Below are 17,888 nucleotides of genomic sequence, written 5' to 3'. Positions count from 1 at the left end.
TAATTGGTAGCTTGCACAATATTATCTTCTATTTATGGATTAAATATTGTCAGAAATTCAATCGAACGAGAATGTAGAAGTGGACTATGTAGAAGGAGAATGCGTATTAATTTATTTAAATATTATATTCTTGCGATTAAGCTAGTTTTGCTCAATTTGTATTTTTTATAAGCTATACTTTATGTTTTTCCGACTAGGAACCAACAAAAGGACATGTTTTGCAGGTAATTTTTGTGTATATATTAATATATCCTAATCATTCTCAAATCATTTTTTCCTCATTATTTGATATATTTTTATATATACATTTATAACCCTAAGAACTTATCAGTTTTTTTTAACATGTTTAGTTATCTCCAATTTGTTCATCTCGGTACAACATATGATGATCAACTGTTGACGATTTGTTAGCTTGAACAAAATGAAATATAGAAAGTGAAACATATTATTTTTTTAAGAAACTAAACATAAAATTAGATAAATAGATCGATTTAATTCCTAACTAGAAACCACAGAAAATACAGAAATTGTAAAAGATTATTTTTTTAAGAAACCGAAAGCCAAATGTACAGACTTCCTCATATCACATTATGTGCAAAATTTTGGAGCACATATATAAATAGACAGAAACAAACAACGAACGGAATACAGAAATAGATACATAGAAATCATAATATATTTTTTACAAATCAATAATGACTTCAGAAATGAATCATACCTCTGAAATTCGAGGAACCCTCGACTTGTCTTTAAAGAAGAGAAAAGCGTCGTCTTTGACTGAGGAAAAAAGATATATGGGCGAGAAAGATATTTTTTTCGATTAAAAGTCTACCAAAATGCTCTAGGGTGAGTAGAAGATAATTTTTGAGTTTCTATAGTTGTACCTAGAATTTTAAGGTTTGTACATAAAGAATTATTATATTAGAATCATTGTAAATTTATGAAAATATTGGATATCTATAGATATTTATAGATTTTTTAAAACTCTAGAAAAATCTAATTTGATTATTATTAAACTTTTATAGAGTTTATAAAAGTCTATGTTCAATATCTCCAAACTTTAAACTCTACAAAAATCAATAAAAATAATTAAATTTTCAAGATTGAATACACACCTCTAAGATCTTTCCATCACCAAATTGGTCCTCGGTTCTTGGTTTTTTTCCGAAAAAAATACTTGTCGATGAAATCTTTAGTAGGTAATATCTAAATCAGGGTTTTGAGTAGTATATTTATCAAATCAAGAAATGACACGTATGCTGAATGAATAAATCATAGTCACTCATCCAATCATGATGCATGGATGAATGATCATGATTCATTACTCTGCACACGTGCTATGTGCTGGGTGAACTAGAACATTTTTCATATAAATATCATTTACCAAGCAATAAATCAGAAGCCTACAAAACTAATTAAGAACATGATTACAGTTAAACTTTGTCCAACGAAATCATCATCATTAAAAACACATCAGATATTCTATATAAGATATTTATAATCATATTATATTACATGCAAGCAAATTTTTAACTATATTATTATATGATATGATTTCTGTTATATTTGTCCAATCGTCGCCTGTGTATTGGTTTTCGATCAGTGTATACAAATCAATTAATTGCCAACACCCGTCATGATATATGCGGTAATATAAACTTCTTCCAAATAAAAGAGATTCTTGGATTCGATACACTCTAAAAACCTAAACCTCTCGACCAGATTCAGATAAATGGGACGAGTCTATGCTACACCGAAAGTAGATCTTCTAGTTTTTTTTATAAGATGATCGGTCGATCATTTCACTTAAAAGCAAAAAATGTGGAGTTCATTATATTTTAATGACGTTATAGCATAGACTCATCCAAAAATGTGCATGTCATGGAGTACAAATGGTGCTAATATAAACTACTGTATTCGGAAGCTGTGCAATAGTGTAGCATTTATTTGCATATAAGATTTCTCTTTTGACACAGGAAGATGAACATGTTAGAAAAATATGGGATGTATCATTCAAGATATAGGGTTGACGAGCATATAGGGTTGACGAGCCTCATGGTATAAAATAGTTGGGCTGATAATTTCCCAACCAACCAAAAAGACGAGTCGATTTGTTCCGCTCGACCTTTTCGACATCTCCAATCGTATCACATCCACTCAATTTTCAAAATTTTCTTAACCTCACCCGATAAGACAATGGAAAACTGGCATTTCCCCTCCCCATCCATTCCATGCATAATATACACTGTCACGGGTGGAGCCATGTGTTACTGCCCGGGTGACTTGTTTTTTTTCCGATATTTTTTATACATAAAATTTTGTCTTATTTTTCGGTAGCCCGTGTTTTTATTTATCAATATTAACTCAACCATGGTTTAAAAAATTATAACCCATACTGCCAATATATTATACGTCATTTTCACCCTCGCATTAATTGCTATCGGGGGATAACTTGTTGAAATGTCCCTTTTGAAGCAATTACTACGTACTGGGGATAGATCCAAGTAATCACTGTTTTACCATCTGCTTGTTCTATTTGCTTCTTTTTTTCATTTCTCAAACTCCAAACAAATTCGATTACATTGAAAGCGATGTTGGCTTCGAGGCAATGGGCAACAATGTGTAGCTTCATTGCGCTGTCTCCATTTCTCTGCCCGGGGGAATTTAATTCTGGTCCATATCTCCAAGGAAGACCTGCCAAAATTATTGTGTTTGCATTCTAAATTTTTTTGGACTTTATATTTTGGTTCCTATTTAGATCTGTATATATATGCATGCATGAATATTGTACTTATTTGTCTAGGACCCGAGAAAATTGATTGAACGACGAGGGGTTGGGGGCAGTAGATGAAAATATCACAAATAATTTTGTTGGGTAATATAATATATATCAAAAAAGTGTAATTAAAACAATAAAAAGAACACAAAGATTTACGTAATTCATTTAATATAGGTTATGTCCACGGAGCTATTGCAAATCTTTATTGGAAGAAATATTACAAGTGTATAAAAAAACACTCGTTCCTTCACAATCCCAACCTCAAGTATAACCGAAAAAATAATTTCTCCAACTCATACGGGAGAACCTCTCAACATTCAAGAAAAACCATTTTCTTTTTGTTCTCACAACTCGGATGGGATAATTGAAATGAGAGAAAAATACACTATAACTTTGATGTGAACGAATGACATAAGACGTGAATGTAATCAATTTTGGAATTGAATGGAGATCAGAATGAAATAATAGCTATGTTTTATTTCAATAATTAATACCCAAAAAAATGGAAAAGGAAAGGAATGAATTTTTTTAATAATAAAATAATTTTTTTAATTAAAATTTCAAAATAATAACTTGCTCAAGAAATATTATTATTATCATCATTATCATCGTTGTTAACATAACAAACATAATAATTATAGATTCTCTAATATTTTAAAATTAACTTTGTCATATAACTATGCCCTAAGATTGTATACAACTGTCATTATTTATTCTCAAATGAAATTGACCTCCACAGTAACAATAAATATAGATAGTTGGATTTACACTTTAACTGAACATTATTCCATCGGTCTGAATTCAGTAAAAAAATTCAATTATTGTTATTTTATTTGAGGCAGTTTTTGTAAGAAAAATAAATTCAAAAGATCTCTAAAAAAACGTTACATGAATAAATTGAAAAGAAAAGTAGAAATTAAAATGTTGGAAGTTTAGCGAACCCAAGAAATAGAATAAGTATAAAAATTTATATGAGATCGTTTTACTGCTCAAATTTATCAGATGGATTCGTGAACAAATATTACATTTTATATTAAAAAATATTATTTTTTATTTTAACGATGGATTCGATCTTTCAAATATTTTAAAACCAATAGCCAGGTAGACTGTGGGGGTTGGGACATTTATCAAATCATAATAATTGTCACCGACATTTAATTCCACTAACCCTGTATGTGCTGATCATTGCTTAATTATAAACAACCTCTCCGTACATTTCACTTCCTCTTTGACCTCATCCTTGGATCAATGTTAAAAAATCATCAAACGCTGCGATTCGATCGTCTCTTGTCGAAAACGATTATTGCACCGTGACAATGTTATACGACTTACACAGATGAAATATTATACAACAAGAACACTAAATTAGATATGATTATTATGTATTTTTTTTTAAAAAAAAAATACAAATTGAGAAGAACCATAGTGTGCGTTGGTTGCAGTCTCCATTAATGGCGGAACAAGATACTATAGGTTACTGCTACGTCTCTGTTTCCCTGCAAAACTCCGAAAGCGACGTTTCCTGCGATGGGTCACTTTCGCCAATTCCTCCTCTTTTGTTATTTCTTTATCTTTCATTGCAAGATTCTTTTACAGTACCTTTTTTTAAAATCTAACAACTATTTGAATGATGTAATGTTGATATTGTTATTGTATGTAAATAACATTTCAATATAACAATTATTAGTATTTGAATAATTATTTAAAATTATTGATGTATGCTCACTAAGAAAATTATATTTTGTCGTTAAATTGGATTTTTTTTATATTTTGGCTCAATGGAATTATTAGCAATAGAAAAAATAGAAAATTATGTACACTGCAGCTTTCTTTTTGCCAATAGAAAAAATAGAAATTTTTTACTTTTTGATCCTTGTTTCTCGATGGATTTTTGAAGTCACGTTTTGTACGCTGCAGCTTTCTTTTTGCTTCCCCGTGTCTTAATCCAAAACAGGAGACAGATGTGATGGATCTTAGATCTTAGAGATTTCATCACAAAATTAGATCTTCTTCCTGGAACATAACATAGTATAATTATATTAAAAATTAAATAAAAAATCTAGATATGAAAATCTTTTTAGCACTTGGATATCAAAATCTAGATAGTCAGTGTATGTGAAATATTTTGATAAGCCAAGATTCTACTTTTCAGTAAATTATTTTGTTCACTGGATAGAGATTTTAAGCTCTACTATAAAGCTAACTTTGTATCATGGGTGAGTCTATGTTAGATAGAAATATATACTCCCAATTTTGGTTTTATATAAGATAATGAGTAGGTCTCTTGTGAGACAGTCTTACGAATTTTTATTTGTAAAACGGATCAATTCTATCGATATTTACGATAAAAAAATACCAACAACGGTTCTACTCTTGCCAAATAGAGAAGCACTGTCGACTTTATACCATTCACCGCCTCGGTTTAATCCAAAAGGGTTAAAAGGTAAATTACGGGCACGCTCTCACTTTATTCTTTCATGCCTTGGCTTTGACCTTCCCTACCCCGGGGGACAAAACAGGGAACACACAAAAAACAAACAATATATATATATATATATATTTAATTTAATAAAAAATTATTTATTATTATTATGTATATATTTTATACCAGTTTATTCTTGGATTCTCAGATCTAGATCATTCACATACAATCTCAATTTCCAGAATTTTTATCGATACGATATCTCCGCACTGCTTTCGAGAAATCTGTGTGTTTTCTATGGCTGTCTGCGTACATGCATATTGGAGATTTGTTTCTTCGATGATCTCGGGAGAATCAATGCAATAGTCCTCGGCGGGTATTGATCCAGCTGATATTCAGTTCTAGGGTTTAGGTGTAGGTGAGTCGTCTCTGCTTTTTTGTTTTGTTTTTTTAAATGTGTTTTTAAATATGCCTCGTGATATGTGGATACATTTATATTATATTTATTATAATGTACGTTTGCATGTCCTGTGCTTTTTTGAGGAATCATTCGATGTTTTCTGATCGAGTGAGATGTGAGATTCGACGGTGGTGGAATTGTTGATTTTTGAGTTGATGAAGAATATGGCATTAATGACGTGGATGAATGATTGATTCTGTGCTGTTATTTTTTGCCTAAATCATTTGTTATTTTTTTTGTTTTGCTGTTTGTGATGGAGATTTTGGCATGGCTGAACATTTCTGATCGTGTCGGTTGGGTCGTTGAAAAGGAAGTTTGAGCGGATTTTATTGTAAATTATGTCGGGTGTGAAGCGTGGTGACCTTTTCATTCTATTGAATTTGATTGTAAGTACTGGACTGAACACGATCTCGAGCTAGTTCTGGATAAACATCCATGAAACAGAACATTGCCAAAGCTTACGATGTTATGACATTTGAAAATTTTCCTGATGCATTGTTAAGTGTGGTGTGGTAGAGAAAGTAATTTGAAGGTTTCTACTAGGAAAAGTGACCGAGAACTTTTTTCCAAAATAAATGAGTCGAAAGTAACGTTAAAACTTGAAAGTGCCTGAAATCGTCTTTTATTGTGCGAATGTTTGTTTTTCTTATTGTTATTTGATTATCAAACTTCGTTATAAATTATCTATGAGTTGATTTATTAATGCAAGTAGCTTTGAGATCTTAATCATCTGCGTTCTTGATCATGTAGATTATCGAGATTGATGGTTCTGCTTGAAACCAAGTATATTGGAGAGTGAGGTTTCATTCATTTCTAATCTGGCTGGAATGTCAGGTTTGTAGATTCTTATCTTTAGTTTTCTTTCATACCTAGTAAATAAAATCTCTGATTACACCCTGTGTTCGAATTTTACGATATTAGAGTAAGTTTTTTTCTCCTCGACTTTTTTAATTGATACATTAGGCATTCAAGGCCTAGAGGTGTGCAACGAATCAAGGGAGAGGAAATCTGACTATGAAAATTCTGAAGATGAAAGGAGGAGATCAAAAATCGGGGTTTTAAAGAAAAAGGCGATAAATGCTTCGAATAAGCTGACTCATTCTCTCAAGAAAAGAGGGAAAAGAAAAGTAGATTTTAGAGTGCCTTCCATTTCCATCGAGGATGTGAGGGACTCAAAAGAGGACAGTGAGGTTTGTGACCTCCGTCAAAAGCTTCTTGACAGTGATTTGCTGCCTGTTAGACATGATGACTACCATACTCTGCTGAGGTGAGTTGTTTCACGGTTTGTTTTCTCGTTAAATCTCGTTCCCAGTTCGTTCCAATATTACAAGCCCTCGTCATATGATACGAGATTGTTTGAAGTGAAGGGATCCATTTGTATTGAACAGATTTTTGAAAGCGAGAGACTTCAACATTGTGAAGACCATCCAGATGTGGGAAGAAATGCTTATTTGGAGGAAAGAGTACGGTGCTGACACCATATCAGAGGTAACGTTTCATATGATTAATTAAACTAGGAAAAGGATTCTTAGCAGACTACAGAGTCTCTCCTAATGTACTGTTATTCAATTCCTACTTGAGTTTCCACGCTTAACTTGGGACTGTTCAGTTTTCTGCTTATTTGAAACCTGGATTCTTGAACTTCTCTCTTTTCGTCTGGGAGGGGTGGCGGTTAGTGACTCTGTTTTGCCGATGTTATATTCCCCTGTTCTCTGATGATTGAATTTCAGGACTTTGAGTTTGAGGAGCTGGAAGAAGTCTTGCACTCTTATCCCCAAGGATATCATGGAGTTGATAGAGAAGGCCGACCTGTTTACATTGAAAGGCTTGGAAAAGCTCATCCAAGTAAATTAATTCGAGTCACTTCGATTGAAAGATATTTAAAATACCATGTTCAGGAGTTTGAGAGAGCTCTACATGAGAAGTTTCCTGCTTGTTCCATTGCTGCAAAGAGACGCATCTGTTCGACCACCACTATCTTGGATGTACAAGGCCTGGTCAGTTGATCCTCCGACTCTTAAACAACTTACCAAGTCAATATTTGAATCTTTCTCTTTAATTTTATGTTCATTCTTCAGTTGTTAATTTATTTAATATTGATGTCGTTTATCATGGGAGCAAGATTGCCACTCAATGGCTTGAGTGACCACGTTAAGAAATATATTTTAGCGTTACAAGTAGTTCTGGTTAAATTTTTTATTTTAATTTTGTAGTCATTAATGGTTTATGCAGGGGCTTAAAAATTTCACCAAAACAGCCGCTAGTTTATTGGCAGCCATTGCAAAGATCGATAATAGTTACTATCCTGAGGTACTTCAGATATTTTCATATATTTTTTGAACATTTGTATATCATGACAGTTTTTCAGACTTCACAAGCAATATGCTTGGTTTTTATCGTTTCCATTTATGGGCAGACGCTCCACCACATGTATGTTGTAAATGCTGGACCTGGCTTCAAGAAGGTGCTTTGGCCTGCTGCAGAGAAGTTTTTGGATGCAAAAACTATTTCAAAAATTCATGTAATGGATGACCCTTTTTTCTGTTTTCTCCTTCACTGCAACATTATTTAATTGGTCATGTGTGCTCTCTGTTTTGCAGGTTTTGGACCCTAAATCTTTGGGGAAGCTACTGGAAGTTATTGATGCGAGGTTTGCTCGTCTCTTATGTGCAGCTCAATTGTGATTTTCTAAGTAAAATTATCATTCAACTGACTGCTGTTTTATCTCAGTCAATTGCCTGACTTTTTGGGTGGGTCATGTAACTGTAATGATGAGGGAGGTTGCCTAAGGTCTAACAAGGGTCCTTGGAATAATCCTGGCATAATGAAGGTATACAAGTCGAAGAGGAGGTGATAAATTTTTTGAGTACCTACACTATGTTTGCTTGGTAATCTATCTATTTAACTTTTGTAGCTGGTGCTCAATGCCGAAGCAACTTTTGTGAAGCAGATAACCAAAATAGCTAGCGATCGCCAGCAGAAATTTGATACATATATCCAAATCCTGCCATTGAAGGTAGCATGCAAACGTAGGAATTTGATTTATTATTATTACCATGCATAACTAACTGTTTTGGTGCATTAAATTGTCAGGGAAGATGTAGCAATTCTTATAAGATAGAATCAGCATCTGATGTTAATATTCCTCGCTCGCCCAGACAAAATAGTTCTACTATTTTACAACAGAATCCTGTGCATGAGGAAGTAAGTTTGATTGCATGCAAAACACTGTTGGGGCTTGTTTTAATGAAGGAAACCTTTTGTAGTTGCATGCATGCATGCACACGGTTTACTTTAATAAAGATAATTTTGTAGGCTACAACATTAGAACAAGTCTACTATAGTTGTGAAGATCATTTCAGTCCAGATGATGACATTGAGCATGGGTTTGAAACTGAATCTGTCCTCACCAATGATCAACAAAATATTGATGCAATACCAAGTATACGAGGTATTTTATACGTTAATTCTCTGCTCTCTGGTACTGTCTACTTTGATCCAAATGTCTGGATAATTTTTTTTGTGATCAACTTGTGATTATTCAAATTGCCTTTTTTTGCACATGAAATGCGAACAAATTTGTAACCGTAGGATCTGGCTTCAAATAAGCAAATTAGTAAAAGAAATCAATGTAATGTGACACCATGGCTTGTGCCATTGCTTAAAATTTTGTTATTTGATTTGTGCTAGGTACTTTGATGATGCAGTGGCTAGATGCCATCCGGGAGAAGCTTATCAAAAGAAGTTTCCGGTATATTATGACATTAATATTGTGCACGACCAAGCTTTTCGCTCTTATCCGAAATGCCCCTGCTGAATACTGGAGGGGGCAGAACAATATTTCTCCATCCAATACATTGGAAAGTGAAGCAGAACACACCAACCAATTATCTACCAGTAGCACAGAAGCTGTTATTGAAGAGGACAGGGTCCTTCCATGTCTACAGCGTCTCAAGAAACTGGAAAGTTTATTGGAAGAACTCATGCATAAGCCCGCTGAAATTCCACTAGAGAAAGAGCTAATGCTTCAGTATTCTCTGAAGAGGATAAAGTCTGTGGAGGCTGACCTGGAGAAAACTAAGAGGGTAATTAATCCATTGATTTTGCTTTACATTTTCAAGAATATAAGCGGCATATATTCATTTCTTCTGTTTGTTCCAGGATATAAATGCTACAGTGCTGAAGCAAGTCGAAATTGCCGAATCAATGGAAAATATCCGTGATTCCAAATTTCATGTAAGCCGTGGCTACCTTCTCGCCATTTGTCTGTTAGCAAGCCGGTCAAGTGCAATCATTAAACTTATATATTTCCCATTGCATCTAAATTTTATGGCTTTCATTTTGCAGCGAAGACGGTTGTTTTGTTAAGCCGTGGGTGGTTAAAATCCGAGCAACTCCGCAAGCCAGCCGGGTAGCTCATGGTTCAGAAAATCTAATTAACTTTTTTTAAAAATCCATTAAGTTAGAGTTAGATTCATCACTTGTCCATTACGGAGGGATAATAGCGATTAGCAGGTGCCGTGCATCTTGATAGTTATGCCAAAATGTAAATAAAGTATCGTGAGAGCAAAGGACAGGAGCATGGAGAGCTTATGACTGATTAGGTCTCATCGAGTATGATTTTATGTCGCTCGAGTCTCAAATTTAAATCGGCAAGGCTTCAATTTGGTGGTTGATTTCTTATTATAAGAGACTATTTGAGTTGAGCTTCCTCACCTTTTTAAGCTTTTAAACATTTTTATAGCTTATAATCGGTGAAGCAATTGTACCGGAACAAGCCAGTAGTGGTATACTAGGTAGTGAACGGAGAGACTGTTTGAAATCAAATAATAAGTAATAAATGGATGTCTATTGGGCCTAATGCTCTCCGCTTCTAATAGCTAAATTAAACGTGTATGTTTTCTCATTTATTTATAGGGAGTTCTTATGTCAAATAAATATATGAAAATAAGAAATAAAAATTCGGTATCTTTAATAGCAATGTTGGAGGGACACGGGCAATAAAAAAGACAACATATCAGATATCTCTGAATCATGTTATCGAACACAATTAATACGTAACCAGAGGAGACGCAATTAACGGTTTATTCAATTCGTGGAAATATACATGCAATAATATTTGGGATTGTGGCAAAATCGAAAATGTAATATTTGGATTTGTGACAAAATCGAAAATGTTTAATTTAAATCAATTCATAGAAATATTTTTTTTTCCTTCGATTGGTAATGTATGCAGAAATAAAACGCAAATTTTAATGTATTTATACTTTGTGAAAATCATTTCAACAAAGTTTTGACACCTTGAGTTCAAAATAGGCATCCAGAGTAACAATTATTACGACACACTCTTTGACACCTTAAACGTAATAAGCTTGGGGAATAAAATACAAGGTTTCAAGATTAGAAGCTGAAAGAATTGAGTGGTCACAATGAAAAAGATGGGTTTCGCCTGAAATATACATGCATCAATTTCATCAACTTCCGAAGCTCCATTTGCAACAGTAGTGAAGTTGACTTGTGTTTTACCAACGCTCGAATTGCCTTTTTGTTACACATGCACCAGGATTTATGAAATGTGTTCGACTCATGCATGGAGTCCAGAGTCTCCAGACAAGTATACGTTATGCCTCGCACTAAAAAGAATCAAGAATTTTACGTCTTTCAAAAGTGAAGTAATAAATTTAACTTCAAAATCAACTGCAAAGTCTCAATTTCATCTTCTTCTAGTTGCACTGTAAGTAGGAAAGAAGGTGGTGTAAAAAGAAGCGTGATGAACGATTCAAGATCGTTGGTGCCATTAACATATGTTTGAAGGGTAGTTTTTATTCTGCATTAAATCGACAATGTTCACAATCATAGAAGTGGAGGATGATAATTAGATAGAACTTGTCCATGGCTTGAGGAAAATAACAATCGGAAAGTATGGAAATATCTTCAAAAACGTTTTTGAGTTTTATAAGTGAAAAAAAACTAGAAATATTTATTTGGATAAGATTTGTGTAGAACGTTTATGAAAAATATTTTTTTTTAAAAATTGTTCACCAAATATGATTTTTAAAGAACAATTGAGATATGTTTTTTTTTTTTTTTGTTTTTTGAGAATAAAAAAACACGAGTTAAACGAGAATTAATAAAATTTTTATATAATAGTTGTCCAAACATCTTTTTAATTATTTTTAACTATAAAGTATTTTTTTAAATAGTCCCCAAACATTTTTTAAACTGATCTAAAAACGTTTCTATAGAATAGTTGTTCAAACACGTATTTATTATTAAAACAATTTTTAAAACATTTTATAAATTTTTTTGTAAAAAACACATTTATAAAAACGTTCCGAACGGAGCCGAATATTCGTGTCAGTTTATCAACCACGGCATTAATAAGCATCAGGATTCAATCATAGCATTAAGCATCAGGATTAACTAGCAGACTCACCGTAAAGACATGCAGTAGTTACCTTGCTTAACAAGTTTTGCTCCAAACCACACAGAATCTGCACCATGAGAAAGAGGGAAAACTCGAATTCCACGGGACATTGAAGTTGGTAGAAGTCCAGACAGCTCTTTTTGTGATCTTTCTGGAAAAAACAACACATGGAATCAGCAATACTGAATGCATCAGATCAAAACTTTCATCATACTCATTTTCATCAAAATGAAATAAGGAGTTTAAGATAAAGTGTCACATATATATTATTCTATTATATTTGGTGTATTTTTCTCTCGTCTTGAAGATATTATTGAGTATGTCTCTTTAGAAACGGTCTCACGAATCTTTATCTGTGAGCCGGGTCGACCCTACCGATATTCACAATAAAAATTAATACTCTTAACATAAAAAGTAATATTTTTTAATGGATGACCCAAATAAGAGATATGTCTCACAAAATACGACCTGTGAGACCGTCTCACATAAGTTTTTGTCGGAGATATTTTGTTTCCGGTGAATGATGGCGCTATATCTTCAATCTGCTTAATCCTTAATAAATTAGTATTCGTAATTTCTGAAAGTCGTTTTAACTATATTGATTAATAAAAATAACTTTGACTTTGCAAATGCCATAGATTTATGGAATTAGTTATTTCCTGTGTTAGGATGAAATATTAGTTATTGAATTATCAAAAAATGATCATATCATCAATTTTCTTAAAAATGCAAAAAGTCATATAATCTAAAATGAAATTGAAATATGATAATAAAAAAATACTCACAATTTAACATAGAATGACTCACAAATGGAAAATTTTCTAAACATGACGCACAACCGGTCGAGTGTGTTCACTCGCGTCGATGAACTTGTGGATAATAATTGACGGATGCACTTGAATCCTCTTTCTCCCTCTTCTAGAAACATTCCGCTAACACAATCAGAAAATTCGGCTGTGTATTGATTTCCTTCGGTTTTATGGGCAATTGAACTTCCGATCAATTAAATCAATTAATTCCGCACACTAAGCGTGGCGGAGCTTCGTAAGTGTGTTCCTTATTCTACGCCTTTCATGTTAATTAGACGAATTTGGGGTTTTCTACTTATTTTGTTTCCGGGTAAATTTTGCTGTTACGAATGGTGGAAAATGCTCTTATTTTACTGCGATCATCAATGAAGTATGGAATGACGTTTTTTGGTCTGAATTTATATAACTCCAATTTGTGTGAAAACTTCCTTATAGATTGTCCTAATTGATGGCTGTCCTCTTGAAATTAGACTGAACAAAAAGCTGCTAAGTTTGTAGTCTCTCGTGTATGCTTTTCAGATGGATTTTCTCTGGTGTATGTGTGTGTACATCCTCATTGCTTGTGTTTGTAGATTGGTGTTAATTTAACATGGATAATTAAACAATTGCCAAGTTCATTGTTTTCTCAAGTATGCTGGCGTAAACCTCCTGGTTGTTATCTTGTTGTTGTGACAAAGAGCATACGGTTGTTATTACTGAACCTGATTTGATTTTTCAGATATATTATTCTGTAGTTAATGTCACATCACCAAGACAACAACTCCGAAGGCATGGAAGAAGAGTATCAAATGGAGGATGTAGATGATGAGCTGGATGATGAGTTCTGTGGAAGAGATGGCGGCTCTGATTCTGATGTCGATGAATATGATTCTATGGTTTGTTTAAATATGACGCACGCGGATTTAATTCTTGGTCATTTGATGTCTAAGTTAACTTTTTCTAGATCTGATTCTTGTGAGGTTGCTATTAATCATGGCAGCCAACTACTCTCTGGTTTCCAAGTTTTATGAACACTTGCTACACTCTTTCTCTCTCACATGTGCATACATTTCATGCAGGATGATGGAATGCAAGATACCACTGCTGTTGAAGCTAGGAAAGGCAGAGATATACAAGGAATTCCCTGGGAAAGGCTCAGCATAACAAGAGAGAAGTATAGGCTGACTAGATTAGAACAGTATAAGAACTATGAAAACATTCCTCAATCTGGGGAGGGATCAGAAAAGGTGGATGTTTTCTGTTCTATCAGTTTTTCACCCTCATTATGTTTTACCCTGGGGAAGGCTCAGCATGATTTAGAGGCGGACTAGATTAGAACAGACTGAACAGTATAAGAATGATTGATTTTGTTGCTATTTTCCATTTGATATTAACTCGGTGGCTCTTTTTGTTGTTGTAATTAGGAATGCAAAACCACTGAGAAAGGAGAATCATATTATGAATTCAGACGAAATTCGAGATCCGTGAAATCCACAATTTTACATTTTCAGGTCATTGGACTAACTTTTATGAGCATAATTACTTCATTATTTTACAATGCCATTTTCGTGCAGAATAATGTTTTCTAGGGGGAGGAATTATGAATATCGTGGTCTATATGCATGTGATAGATCTTATTTTGTTCCTTTATCGTTCTTGTGTTTAGTGATGTCACAAGAGCTAGAACTCTGTTCCTGATTTGATTGTAATAAGGACTTTCTTAGTATGACTTGTTGGTTAGTTACTTCTATATTTAGAGTTAACATTGCGACATATAAACAACTAGTGGGCAGGAAAGCTGGAAGCTTATTTTTTATTCTCTCTTGATTATTTTTTCCTGCTGTTATTTTCTACTTTTAGTCACTAATTTTCAGATAGTTTCTTCTTCGGAATTTGACGACTGACATGTTGATTTTAACATAGTTGAGAAATCTGGTATGGGCTACATCAAAGCATGATGTATATCTCATGTCACATTTTTCGGTGATGCATTGGTCGTCGTTAACATGCTCCAAGTCTGAAGTTCTTAATGTTTCAGGACATGTAGCGCCGTGTGAGGTTAGTGGTTTTGGTGGGAGGTTTTGTTATGTAAATTTCTGATTTTTCCCTTTATTTTACTCTCAACTATGTTTCAAGGCATATGATCTTCATTTACCCACTGCAGAAACATCCTGGAAACTTGGTAGAAGGATTTAGTCAGACCCAGGTCAGCACACTAGCCGTGAAAGATAAGCTGCTTGTTGCAGGAGGATTTCAGGGAGAACTTATCTGCAAGGTATCATTGTTGTTTTTTCTCTAAAAGTCCACTAATGGAAAGGCAACAAAATTCATGTTCTTTGACTTTTTCAATATTTATAGTGATGTCTTGAGCGGTCTTAATACTTCGGCTTACCCGTTTGGTTTTAAAATTCATTTGGAGTAAGTTGTCCTTTTATTCAGTTCAACTGAACTTGCTTTCCAATCTATGTTCATGCTTTAATTTGTAAACTGGTTGTAACAAATAAGTTTAAATGTTTTTTTATCAATCCAGTTGGATAGGCCTATGTGAATCTATTTTTAGTTGTATGGATGGAATTTGCTTCCATGTTATTCCTCTGGTAACCTTGGTTTAGCCACAAAATTGGAAAAATCAAATTAATCATTGATAGCCTAACAAGGAGCAGCCCATGTACAAAAATAATTCTATACCCGAGGCTGTTGATATATTGTAGTTTGCCGAGTTGTCTTTTGTTAAGCAATCTTGTTCCACTTTTCATGGCAGTATGTGGATAGACCTGGGATTTCTTATTGTGCACGGACTACTTATGATGATAATGCCATCACTAATGCAGTTGAGATATGCACATCTAGCAGGTATTGCTTGTTATTTATAGATATTGTGATAATAAAATTATTATTATAATTTTTTTTGCAGTCCTGAAACCGACTCTTTTCTTTCAGTGGTGCTGTCCATTTTATAGCTTCTAATAATGATTGTGGAGTTAGAGATTTTGATATGGAAACATTCCAACTGTCTAAACGTTTTTGTTTTCCCTGGCCAGTTAATGTAAGTCTCCTTCCTTCCTTTGTGTGTACAAAATTGCACGAGTTTGATCTATTTTAGAGATTAAAACTCACAACTTTTTGTGTGTATCTGGATTCATAATTTACGTAAAGACACCCATATGTATATGTACAATTGTAAGTATTTTGGAGAGTATGTGTTCGGTTGGCCTTTTGGTTTGGAGGGCCATTACCATGAGTATCAATAATTTGACTAATGTTGTTAGTATCTGTTCGTGAACTTGATATACTGAAATGCTGGAGTGCCTGTATGATGGAAGAAAGTATCTTAGGGAGAATGATTTTAATGAACTAGTTGAAGTATTAACAGGAGAAACTAGGAATAAATTATAGCGGAAGTGGCATAAGTTGCATGTTTTTCTGAAAACAGCGAAAATCTCCCTTATGGTTCCCTTAAGTGTGCCTAGCAATTACATTCAATTCATGTTCTTCTTTTTTTCCGAATCAGGTAGAAAATTCAGGATGCCGAGAAAGTTCAACTTTCAAATTCTGCAATTTTGTTGAAAAAAATAATAGTTTGTTTCTCGGGAGAGTATTGCATTTGGGGTTAGGGATTGTACTGGGATCAAGTGATTGTGCATCAACTAGGTTTTGTACTCTGACCATGTTCACTGTATATTTTTTCTGTAAATTCTGGCAGCATACTTCTCTTAGTCCTGATGGTAAGCTTCTCGTAATTGTTGGAGATGATCCAGTTGGTATATTGGTGGATTCTAGGAGTGGCAAGGTATATCATATTTTTCGTGCATAATGTGAGGACTTGAAGAACAACTTATCAAGCCTAAGTGATGCCAAGTTTTAATTTGTCTTGTTAGGCAATTGCGTCTCTGCATGGTCACTTGGACCACTCGTTTGCGTCAGCGTGGCACCCTAACGGCTTAACCTTCTCCACCGGAAACCAGGACAAAACCTGTCGAATTTGGGATGTCAGAAATCTTGCCAATTCAGTCACTGTCTTGAAGGGTAATCTTGGAGCCATTCGCTCCATCCGCTACGCATCTGATGGAAGATTCATGGCCATGGCAGAACCTGCGGATTTTGTCCATGTTTTTGATGTTGATGGTGGGTACGAGAAGGAACAGGAAATTGATTTCTTTGGTGAGATATCCGGCATTTCATTCAGTCCGGATACGGAGTCCCTATTTATTGGTGTATGGGATCGGACTTATGGTAGCCTCCTTGAGTTTAGCAGATGCCGTGAGTATTCGTATCTTGACAGTATTCTGTAGTTCTCGAAGTCTATGGTGTAAGTGCACGGACATGCCTTGTGATTGGTCGTTTGGTTTCATTTCTCGTTGGGGTGTTAATAAGGTGTTAGGAGGAAGTGGTGTACAGTAGTCTATGGTGTAAGTGCACTGAAGATCTTTTCAGTCATTTGTACTCTTGAAGTTGAGATCTGAGTTATCTAGGCATTTGACTGACATAATTTCGTTTGGGTTTTACATTTACGTTGATCTTGGAACCTGGCTTTATATAGCAAATATTGAATTTATATAAACTCATTTTCATTTGTGTTTTTAGTCATGCAGATACTCTTTCTTTTATGAGAATTATGTTGAAAAGACTCGGTTAACGATGGTAACAGATGCATGGTTTTTGCAGTTGTCTTTTATTGAATGAAAATATATCTTAATCTTTTGTATATTTCTTTAAAAGATGTATGTTTCAGCAGCTAAATTCTTGGGATTCCATAAAATAATAAACTGAGTGAGCAACTTGGTTTGTGGTTCTTGACAAAAATGGTTGAAGTGTTGACGAAGAAAAAGATGTATAAAATTTAATCAAATTGACATTTAGTTAATAGAGGAAATAGTTGGACCCCCCTCCAAGAATGGTAAAATGAAAATTTTGGAGGGTATAAGTCCCAATTTGAGAAGGGGCAAAGGGCATAGAAAGGCAAGGACGCAAGTGTAGTATAAAAAAAAGGTGTAAAAAAAAAAAGGAAATTG

The 17,888-nt window shown here is 34.0% G+C and overlaps 2 protein-coding genes across 6 annotated transcripts; both read left to right on the top strand.

The window, feature by feature from the left end:
- Window positions 1–5,371: 5,371 nt before the first annotated feature.
- LOC142518432 (phosphatidylinositol/phosphatidylcholine transfer protein SFH13-like) lies at window positions 5,372–10,365 on the top strand. 2 transcript variants are annotated; one of them, XM_075621219.1, is made up of 15 exons: window positions 5,372–5,619; window positions 6,412–6,495; window positions 6,625–6,928; window positions 7,050–7,149; window positions 7,392–7,658; window positions 7,894–7,971; window positions 8,078–8,182; window positions 8,262–8,311; window positions 8,392–8,491; window positions 8,612–8,677; window positions 8,755–8,865; window positions 8,977–9,112; window positions 9,352–9,746; window positions 9,823–9,897; window positions 10,009–10,365. In XM_075621219.1, the coding sequence occupies exons 2-15, from the start codon at window positions 6,489–6,491 to the stop codon at window positions 10,027–10,029; spliced, it is 1,815 nt and encodes a 604-aa protein (XP_075477334.1). In that variant the 5' UTR covers window positions 5,372–5,619; window positions 6,412–6,488; the 3' UTR covers window positions 10,030–10,365. The 2 variants fall into 2 exon arrangements, with proteins under 2 accessions (XP_075477334.1, XP_075477333.1); XM_075621218.1 differs by having other exon boundaries at window positions 8,576–8,677.
- Window positions 10,366–12,935: 2,570 nt separating this feature from the next.
- LOC142518026 (putative WD repeat-containing protein C2A9.03) lies at window positions 12,936–17,459 on the top strand. 4 transcript variants are annotated; one of them, XM_075620602.1, is made up of 10 exons: window positions 12,936–13,132; window positions 13,632–13,772; window positions 13,956–14,123; window positions 14,301–14,387; window positions 14,800–14,934; window positions 15,041–15,151; window positions 15,638–15,729; window positions 15,817–15,922; window positions 16,580–16,666; window positions 16,755–17,459. In XM_075620602.1, the coding sequence occupies exons 2-10, from the start codon at window positions 13,635–13,637 to the stop codon at window positions 17,166–17,168; spliced, it is 1,338 nt and encodes a 445-aa protein (XP_075476717.1). In that variant the 5' UTR covers window positions 12,936–13,132; window positions 13,632–13,634; the 3' UTR covers window positions 17,169–17,459. The 4 variants fall into 4 exon arrangements, with proteins under 4 accessions (XP_075476717.1, XP_075476716.1, XP_075476719.1 ...); XM_075620601.1 differs by having other exon boundaries at window positions 13,616–13,772; XM_075620604.1 differs by having other exon boundaries at window positions 12,936–13,136.
- The last annotated feature ends 429 nt before the right edge of the window (window positions 17,460–17,888 follow it).

This window comes from Primulina tabacum, chromosome 11 (assembly GCF_025594145.1).
Source record: "Primulina tabacum isolate GXHZ01 chromosome 11, ASM2559414v2, whole genome shotgun sequence".
Classification (NCBI taxonomy): Eukaryota; Viridiplantae; Streptophyta; class Magnoliopsida; order Lamiales; family Gesneriaceae; genus Primulina; species Primulina tabacum.
This window is presented reverse-complemented; position numbering and strand designations above follow the sequence as displayed.